The following is a 10,603-nucleotide window of genomic DNA, read 5'->3' on the forward strand; positions in this document are numbered from 1 at the left end:
AAATGAGGTTCTCCATCCCGCATTGAGTGGCTTACGAAGCTCTTTCTAAATTTTATTTTATTTTTGCATATCTAATGTAAATAAGCATGTAATAAAAATGGCAAGAACCTTTGATGATATCCATAATGACAATCTCTTTCGAAGAAATACTGCTTTTCACATCAGAACCTATAAAGAATAATACCCAAAATGGGTAAATAAACGACAAAAAATTCATCAGAGGAGGTCTAGAAAAGCTACTTATTTTCCTTAATCCTTGATGAACCAATCAGACACTAATCAGCATTTAAATTTGATACGTACAACCGAGTAAGACTTTTCCCGTCAAAAAGAGTCCAGTCTTCTTCAAGGAATTTCTAAAGGAATTAGCATTCGTAAGACAATTAAAATATCTATAGATAAGTCTGAAGATTTTGTCAAATATTCAGCAGTTAGAAGATGGTGCACCTTCGACGATGGGCACGATATCTGGACTAACAGGCCTTTTAGTAGAAAATGACATAAATTGTATCCGTTGTATTCACCGCTCTATCATGTGCTTAATTAAAAAAGAAGGAAGAAAATTTTAAAAAGATATTCAAAGTTATCAATATAATAAGTTTAGTTCATTTTGCCACTTGATGCCTACCTGCCAAAGGGAAGAGTTACATCCGTGGAGAATGTTCTAAGGAAAACTATCATGTATACACATTACGCATGTTCAAAATCACGAAAATGCCCATGCAGCCAACCCGTTCGCGGGATTCGAACCCCGGACCGAGCTGCCAGTGTTCAGTAACTTTAATTCTTGGCCGCTGGTAGACTCAATATAACAAGCAGCAGTAAAGTACTTCTTTGTCCATCAGTTATGTTGTCAGGACTGCTATTCCTTCTAATTGACTTTGGTAACATATAATAATCCTGAATGGGAGCAGCGAGCTTACTCAAAACTATGTTCGTGTGTGTGTAGGATATACAACACAAGCACAAAGGGTTAACTTTACCCTTTATTTCTCACAGCGTACAGCCACTCCCGCACTTCGGGATACAGAGACCAGCACTTATGGTCTAAAACATAGAAAATAAGGAATAAACTAACTTACCTAAATAAGAACTAAACTTAAATGCTTCATAGAGACTAGTAACGGGAAGACTAGCTTTTCCGCTCGAGCTTATTCTGGCCGGAAATGGAAAATAAAAGAGGATAGCAAAGTTTTAAAATAAAATAAATGTTAGTAAAACTTAAAATCCTTACAATGTAAACTTTTAAAGAATATGGAATCAGATTAAGATTACTTACTTCTTTATTGTCAAGTGAAATGGTTACTCGTGAGAAGTTGTCTTAACAGATGATTTGAACTATAGAAAGAAATCCTAAATTTGCTTCAATGCATTGGTTCCATTATATTTCTTCATACAGTACATGAGGAGGAAGAAAGCTTTGAAGCAGTTGAATTTTTTTAAGTAGCCAGCGTTTTTAACAGATATTATAGGCCATTTAAATAAATTCATCTTCTTAAGATTACTGCGAACAGCCAGATTATGTCTGATCTTATGCAAGACATTTACGGATTCCGAAACTCACTGAAACTTTCTCATACTACTTCAAGAAAATATTATTTAACACATTTTAACATTGCAACGGTTTAATATTGGAATACAAAGAGGAAACATTGTATTTCTCAGAGTTCTGTAGAGATGTACAGATTAGCAGAAACGAATTTAGTTTAAGATTTAGACTTCGATGAAATAAATTACAAAATTACATCGTTAAATAATTCGTTCAGAGCTGGTATTGAAAGACAACACCCAGCTTACAAATGGAAATCTGTGAACTATTCTTTCAAACAAGGACAGAATATCCAGACTTCTCTCCAATGAATATTTTCATAGGTTGTATATAATGTGCGTCCTAATTTGTATGTTTGTGTAGTGGGAAAATGACGTCAATGTTTTGTAGTAATTATTAGCGTGAAAGCGCGTTCTTCAATAAAAAGTTTATCAAGAATCGGTACAAAAGCTGTCCCACGGAGTTTACTACATCTGGAATTCACAGTAACAGAAACTGATGAGTATGGTGTGGTGTTGGTGTATTTAATTACGGCAAAGCACACTAGGGCTATCTGCCAAAGGGGAGGGATGCCTTTCGTGGAGCACTTTCTAAGGGAAACTGGCTCGTATACACGTTACACATGGGGAAAACCACCGCTCGGCTTTACCGCTCGGCCACTGGTGGGCCTCTGATGAGTATGATTTAAATGGCTGGTTGTGGTATAAAAGATGCTTATAACGTTTATCTGCATCCATGTCCAAAATTATCTCTACATGCATGAAATCCTAAATTTTTCATAAACTGTGAACTATAATTTTATGAGTTTTTGTACAATGATATGCATCATTACAGCACATAGTAAATACAAAGTAAAAAAATAACAGCACTGCACACAATATAAAACTCTAGACTGAAACAATAAAAAATGGTTATAATATGTTACAAGGAGAGTTCAGAAAAAAAAATAATTCAAAAAACAATTAATGCCTATGAATTTCATATGGAATCTGTTCTTTCCTGACTTGTACACATGTGTGACAACGTGATGTTGTTAACCACAGTTTGGGGGATTAAATTTCACTCCTCCAGAACGTGGTCTCCAAGGCATTTACATCTCTAGACGAGGATATCTCCGTGCAACTACTTTTCCAAGGTAGCCCCTTAAGCTCTTTATCGGGTTAAGACCAGGAGATTTTGCTGAGCACGGCATATGCTAAATGCCTTCACTTTCAAGGAATTCGTCAACGAAGCTTGCTCGATGTGGACGAGCATTGTCATCTATAAATAAATAATCAAATCCATATGCACCTCTGAAAAGTCTTACATAAAGTTCTATGATCTCATCCTGATATCTCTGACCGGCCACAGATTCGCTGTTGAAAACGTGTAGGGGCATACGTCCATCGATCATTATTCCTTCCCCTACCATCACACCTACGTTATCGAAACGGTCACTTTCCATAATGTTCAAAGGAAGATTTCGGTCGATAACCTTGGCTTTCTGGCATAAAGGCCTTCTTATTACGCTTTCCGTGTTCAATTTGCCGTGATACAACAGTTCCAGTGGCGGCTTCAAGCTCTGTAATTAACTGCTGAGCAGTAGGCTTCCTATTATGAAGGGTAGTTATTGTCAGATATCGATCTTGAGAAGTACTTGTTATTCCTCTTCTAGCTGTTAGGCCTCCTTACAACACTTAACACAATTCCAGAGTTTTGAAACCGTTTCCACAAAATAACACTTAATGAGTAAATATGTTTGTGGTTCTCGGATACAATATAATTGGACACCATTGTATTATAGTACAGGAACAAGCCAATAAAATTATTGCAGAAAGCAAATCAAAGTTAACAAGTACTGTAACCAACCTTATGTCTTTTCGCACAATGCCCTACTAACAAAGTCTATAAGAAAAATTTCGACTTTATATGCAGTTTAATATGTTTTCTTCCCGGAAATTCCTCAAGCATGTAATATCGCATAAATTTAATAATCAGATTTTCAGATTCAGGAAGTCCATTTGAAATTAAATAATTCAGAAAATAACAGAATAGGCACCTCACCTCATAAGACAACCTTGAAAAATAAAATAGTTTAATTATGGTAGACCCTTTTAGTCTTTTACGAGGAAAGCCGTTCTGAACGCGATATTCCGAACCGATGTTTATTTATGTTTTCAGAAATATTGCTTTCTTTCAGATGGGGTCACCATGAAAAAGTTTAGTGTACGTTGTATGTCATCGAGAGTTGGCAAATTGAAAATGCCAAAGCAAAATGACCTTTATTATCCTTAAAGCACTCTCTGACCATAGAATATAGTCTATCGCGTAGTCATAAAATGATAGATGATTATTATCACTGAAAGTGAGTCCTGCAAAAAAAATCAAAAAGTAGGAGTAAACTCTTCACTGTCTTTTCCGATGTATATCGCACAAATCATGAAATGCAAGAGGAAGAGGGCGTTCTTGCAGACACATGGTGAAACTAAGTTACAAGAAGCTCTAAAAATTAGCTGTCAGCGAAGGCTCGAAGCTGTGATATTTTTAAATTTTTTATACAGAGCAAAATTGAGGAAGAATTAATAAAAAAAAGTTCTAGCTGTTATCAGTTTTATCAATTAGATTGCAAAGCTTCTTCAGCTTCAGAAAGTCATCACATGCGCAAATATTTTGCCACATTGTCGCCAAACGTTAGCTCCAAGTTGCAAAACATAGTTACCTAACATTTTCTACGATACAACTTTCATACACATATATGCAAAACAAATTTTCGTCTAAATTTATAATGTTATGTAGCTCCTACATATGCGGGTAAGCTGAACTTAAATCTTACCAAAGATATAGAGAAATGATTTCAGCTTTAACCCGTTTGAATATTGTGTTTTTAGCATTACAATTTTTACGCGTTGGGTTCTCAACGTAGAGATACGTATTTAGAGTGATATTTTGTAACAATAGTATTTTTTTTATTGTTCTCGGAATTCATTGCTTTCAAGAGAACGTTTTCTTTCTAGGAGTACACCCAATGTTTAGATTGCATGAGAGATGTCATACTTGCCACAGATCTTGCCCATCATTTGAGAATAATCGAAGATATTGAAACAATGATCAAAGGTAAATTACAATTTGTCTTTTAGACAATATATGTGTAACACTTTTCTGTTTAAAATTAGTGAGTGTCCTAAACACAATTACAACCAAAAGATAGATTAGAGAAAATTTCATTTCTCTGATTACAGGCTTCTTGGGTAATCACAAAACCAAAAGATCCATGGAATTTGAGAAAAAATGTTTAAAAATTGCTGAAGAAGTGTCCTTAAAATGCATATTCCTGTAAAATTCAAATAGAACATAGAAGCATATTTAGAACATCCAGTTGAGTACTTTTACCAGATTTTCTCGAATTTTAAGCATTTTCCATAATCGCCTTCTGATGCTGCTTCTAAAGTTTCAGTTCTTTCTAGTTGAGCTCATTTTCATGGTCCTGTAGTAAATGTTTCCTGCCTTCAATTGTGAACTTCCTAGCACATGGTTTTAGCCTATGGTCCTAACCAATGGTCATGAGCCCTCGAGACAGAATTTCATGGATAACAGAAAACATCCTAAGTATCCTACATTTTGGTTTACTGGTTTACAACCCAGTCTGGTCATAATTTCTTCCAGGCTGAATTCATGGCCCAATAAGTCATTTTGTGTCAGGCTTTGTTAAGAAAAATTACGCAATGGAATATATTAAAATGAAGTTTCCAAAAGTCACTGAGCATTTATGATGTGGTTAGGCTACCTCGGAACACCCTTGAAAATCATATGTTGCCGACTAACTCGAGACACCGTTCGTCATCCGAGACTTTTTTACTCATATAATTTGTTTGTGAAGTTAAGCGTTCGTGATCAGAAGTTCTGTTATAATAATGCTTTATATAGCGATATTTATTGTAAAATAAACACAGACTTTAGAGGGGTATAGTTAATTATTTTAATTTAAATAAGAGTAATTCAGAAACAATGTTTCCTTTTCGTTTCAGAAGGTTTCGATGTAGATAATCAGAAGCATCACCAACTGTTGTTATGTCTTCTTATCACATGCTGTGACCTTTCTGATCAAACCAAAGACTGGAAAAGCTCCAAAAAAATAGCTGTGAGTTGAAGTTTTTTTTCCTTCGAATTCATTCTTTTGAATTTCTTTACATGTTCCTGGTTTCTCAACCTTCTTGGTTATAAAATTAATTAATTCATCATAATTAATCTTTTTCTCTAGATGCTCAGCGAAATTTTGAAACTTAATCTTGCCAACGAAATTCTAAATTACTGTAGTGTGCCCAGAATTAAATATAAATCATTTATATTTACGAATATTTTAGGAGCAAAAGTCTGAGAACTGAACAAAACTTAGTATGCTTATGTAATAAAGTAACGAACAGATAAACTATAAATAATAAGCTTTTATTCACGAATAATGTATGTCTTAAACAAAAATGCTAAAACATGATTTTCACTTTAAAAATTGAGGGGAAGGAATTTAGTAAGGGGAATCTAATAAGGGATGAGGTCGCTTTCATACTTTGCATTCATTAGTTATTCGTCATTTATGGGAGTAAGGTACAGGTAATTCAAAAAATAAACCCCAGTTGTATCCTTGATAGGGATTGATGGGATGCAATCCAAATTCTTAGCCCATCCCATAGTAAAGTAGTCTGAAACTAAGTTATATAGAATTCCCGCTCACGTTTAACTAAATATAAACAAAGAAATCATTTGCTTGTCAGCCATATTATACATGTTATGTTGCTTTAAACAACAATATTAATCTAAGGATTTTATTGCTAACTGAAGAAATGAAAAATCGCATTTGGGGAGAGGAACGAAAAATTTTAATATTTTGGATTATGTTATTATGTTATTATGTTATATTATACACTTGTATTTTTATTTATTTATTTATATGTTTATTTATTATTATTACTTTGCTAATCTTATATCAGAATATTACATAATTCATAATTAAATAAGAACAAAAAATTTAAAGCAGATAATACATTATTCTTTTATATGTATAATATTATCCCCTTAAAAATGAATTGCACGCAATCGATATAATTTTTGCCTCAGTGGTATCCCTGCTCTCTCAATAACCGGAAATTACTGTTCTGGTAAAATTCTATTGAATGAAGCTGGCCTTAATACAGCTGTAACATAGATTATTTCCTATCAAATTTTTCTTTCAGGAACTAATCTATAATGAGTTCTTCTCTCAAGGTGACTTAGAGAAAGCGATGGGTGTCCGTCCTAGTGAGATGATGGATCGCGAGAAAGCCTGCATCCCCGAACTACAGATCGGATTCATCGAAAATATAGTCCTTCCAGCCTACAGGTGAGTGCAACTGTTTGACAAAAGTAGCTGGGGAGATCAAACACTGCAATTAATAGTTACAAAACAAAATTTCCTAATACTGTATACTCCTAAGGCACAAGAAGGAAGAGTTAAGTTAAATTAAAAAGGTATAATTTCACTGTGAGATAAATTTCAACTGCATAACTTTTATGCAATGTGCTTCTATCGTAACGGACCCGTCCTTATATGGAATTTTCTCCTTTCTCACTTCCGGCCTTGATCGTATAATGAAAAGTGGATCCAGTTAAGTCCGAAATTTATCGTTATTAAATCGAAAAGTTTGAATTCGGCAAGGGTATCCTTGAATTCTCAACGTTATCTCGCTTTAAATATCCTAAACCGCTCTACACTCATATATTCCAATGAAATTATTGAGTTCCTCACTTTTATTCTGTCAAATTAAGTGTCAAGGAACCTACTGAACTGCTAAGCAAATAATCGCTTAGGTCCAAGAACAGAAACGTAAACTCAAGAAGGGTTAACTATCCTTTATTCACTCAACATAAGATTAACAGTCGACCCCTTTCTTTGGGCGTACATCAAAGCCTCCACTCGAGCTTAAGAAATAAGAACTAACTAATGACTAACTAAAAAGATTTAGCCGAAGCTAACACAATTCTGAAGTAGTTGACCCGTAATATTAAATTAGGCTGCGAACTATCAAAAGTCACGTGATACGGCTTCGAGAGCCATAGTCCAAAGGCAAACGCGCGCTACTCAGGAATCCTACCTCTGTCTTCCAAGTCAGTTGAACTTGACTTAAATACTATTCTCCTTCTCATTTGCATTCAGCGCAATTCTAAAAACTCATTCTGGTAGAAAGTTGTAAGTTGAAGCTAGACAAGATAAGAAAGATGCATTAAATTAAAATAACTGTTATAAAAATTAAAATATGCGTTATAAAATAGTGTTATTATTATAAACATAAAAGGACTAAATATCACTTGCTGATGTCCACAAGTACTATTATGTGCCTCTTATTTCAAATTCGTAACAAAATATAGTTTTTAATTCTTTGTGTCTACTATGTTATCGGAAAATCCTAGCTGTTCGAATACCGTTCGAGCTTTTAACGTCAAATATTCGAAATTGTATTACGTAATTTTAGCTTTTGACAGCAAATCTAGTAGTATATCAACAAAGAGTTAAACTTATTATATTAAAGTAAGTTTATTAAAATGGTTAAAATTGCTTTATTTCTTCGTTCGTTTCCGTGTTGAAAGTATTATTTAGCTTAAAGCTCTTAAATTATGCGTCGCTGTTTTTTTTTTTTTTTTCCCAGTTAGACGCAGATTATTACGCTTATTGTGCCATACTCAGAATTTATTGGTACTGCTATGTAGTATTAAGTATAGTACTGTTATGTATAATTATTACGTTATTCTATGTTTGTTTCAAAACTATATTTTGGCTATTGATAAGCCACATTTCCATGGATAAGTTTCAATGTCTTCTGTGATCATACTTTTATCCTCGAAAACACAGAAGCCAAAGCTAAAAGCCAAATGTTTGATTTCCCAAAATATAGGACATTAAAATTAGATTCAAGAACAAAATTAATAAACAGAAGTAAATTTGTAACAAATAATTAACTGAATAAAACTTTGTAAAACAAATTAATACCCCTTAATTAAAACAAACAGTTACCGTTGGATGTATGTAGCTGAAATATGGAATATGATTTAATTAATTAAATTAATATGATTGACAACACAGCACCTAATAAGAAACGTTCTTGGGAAAACCTTGTTTGATTTCGAAGAATTGCGGACATTTCTTTGCGACTGTGGGACTGTCATCATCTCTGAACCTCTAACTTGCAATCCCAAAGATCCAGGTGCATCAGCTCCCTTAACTATTCCTGAATGATGTTGAAGAAACTGGAGTGCCTAATGTAGACTTGATCGAAATTCTGTCAATTTAATAATACTTATCCCAGTGCACGACGATTAAGTTATGATTGGGCGGGCTTAGACAGCACATTGTTACGACCAATTCAGATTGGAAATTGTCGGACATGAAGATGTTGCTGGAATGTTGTTGAAAGAAAAGTGATGAAAATCAAAAGGAAACAGAAAAGGTAAAAGAACTTTGAGATACTTTTCCAACACGATCTACATGTAGTCATGAGATTAAAATTCTCAAGAGGCTGATTTTATAAAATTATTATTCGTAAAAAATGGTTAGTAATGTGTTGTGACTTATCTCACTTGTCTGACAGTAACATCAAAACAAGCCCACGAAATTCATCGTGGCAAGGCGAGCATGATTGCACCTGTCGTTGGTAAGAGCCTTGAGCACCGTACAGGTGACAGTACGACTTCGCTCAGTTCCAACCCCAGTTTTAATGGAGAACATTTCGTAAATTTACATCACTAGAAATCATTAAAAAACTGTTACAATATGAAAATAATTTGTGCATTGGTCAAATAAAAGGCGATCACAAACTAAGCTTTTGGTTTATTTGGAATGTGCATATTATAGATCGGGCTATTGAGTTTGCCAGTTTTGGCAACTAAGTGTAGTGACATTTAAACAAAACATACTAATCCCCCCCCGCAAAGAAAGGGTATAGTCTTATATATCTCGTTTTACTTGGCCGATTGACAAAATTCAAATCACATTTCTTGTGTTGGATCGCGGACCGAAACGAGCGTAGAAAATAAAGCAAAGATAAAACATCGTGGGAGAAAAAGCAAAGAGAAAAAACATCGCAATTCTAAAATATCCAAGGTATAAAACGTCATGGCAGAAAATAAAGCAGTCAAAAACAGAGTCGGACAAATATCGTGGTAAAAATAAAGCATCTATAAATCATCGCCTAAAAGAAAGAAAACTAGATTTACCATGACAGCCGAAGCGTACACCCCTTTTTAACAACTAAAAAATGCCCCAGTCCTCAAATTCCCAGAAGGCGAACAAGATTTAGAGATTGCTGCGGATGCATCGGAACGCAGTTGGTGGGGTCTTTCTCAAAAAGTGCAGCCGATAGCGCCGATTGCAACCGATAGCAACCTCAACACTGATTGCTACATAAGAAGAGTTATGGAGCCGAAGGTTCTCCCTATTCTTCAACGCATTCTGGGCTCTATATTTCAGCAATAACTTGCCTGTGCACATGCTTCTCAGTCTGCATAAGCCTTCTTTAGGGCACAACAGGTTTTGCTTCATCCATGGCCTGCTCATTCCCTGAATATGTCGCTCAGCGTAGGGGATACACAAAGTACTGATTTCCGACGTTCGTTTTGCTTTTTTACCTTGTAAATTTGTTTGTTTATTTGTACCAATGTCAGAAATATGTGGTATGAATTCCATTCCTTTCCAACAATTTCTTCATGTTGTTGCATTTTCCAAATTATTAATGTGTAATACTATATCCAAACTATACTTTTATTGAGATCAGCAGCATTGTTTTAATAAATAAAAATCATGTTTCTAATGTCATATGTTATGTACCTAAGTGGGAGTAGTTATTTTTTAATTAAATTTTGAAAAATTCCCATTCCCCAGATTTATAACTATTGCAACTGAAAACTGCTTACAAATAACAAAGAATAACAAAAGAGTAGATTTAGATCATCAAACTGAATTAAATCTAATTAAAGCACTAAAGAATTAAAAAATTCTTGCAATGTTTGCTTCAAATATTTATAATTAGAGCTTCGTAATTACTTAAAGAAATG

General features: G+C 34.2%; 1 protein-coding gene across 1 annotated transcript in view; it reads left to right on the forward strand.

Annotated features, from left to right (window-relative positions):
- Nucleotides 1-10,603, forward strand: part of LOC118197439 (cGMP-dependent 3',5'-cyclic phosphodiesterase-like) — a 130,897-nt gene that overhangs the window by 103,197 nt on the left and 17,097 nt on the right. The window contains exons 23-25 of the mRNA XM_085813675.1: nucleotides 4,543-4,642; nucleotides 5,554-5,666; nucleotides 6,754-6,899. Of these exons, the coding sequence (XP_085669801.1) occupies nucleotides 4,543-4,642; nucleotides 5,554-5,666; nucleotides 6,754-6,899 (359 nt within the window). The remainder of the gene's footprint in view (nucleotides 1-4,542; nucleotides 4,643-5,553; nucleotides 5,667-6,753; nucleotides 6,900-10,603) is intronic.

Source organism: Stegodyphus dumicola, chromosome 1 (assembly GCF_044657685.1).
Source record: "Stegodyphus dumicola isolate Sdum_Otavi_A_Nest chromosome 1, ASM4465768v1".
Lineage (NCBI taxonomy): Eukaryota > Metazoa > Arthropoda > Arachnida > Araneae > Eresidae > Stegodyphus > Stegodyphus dumicola.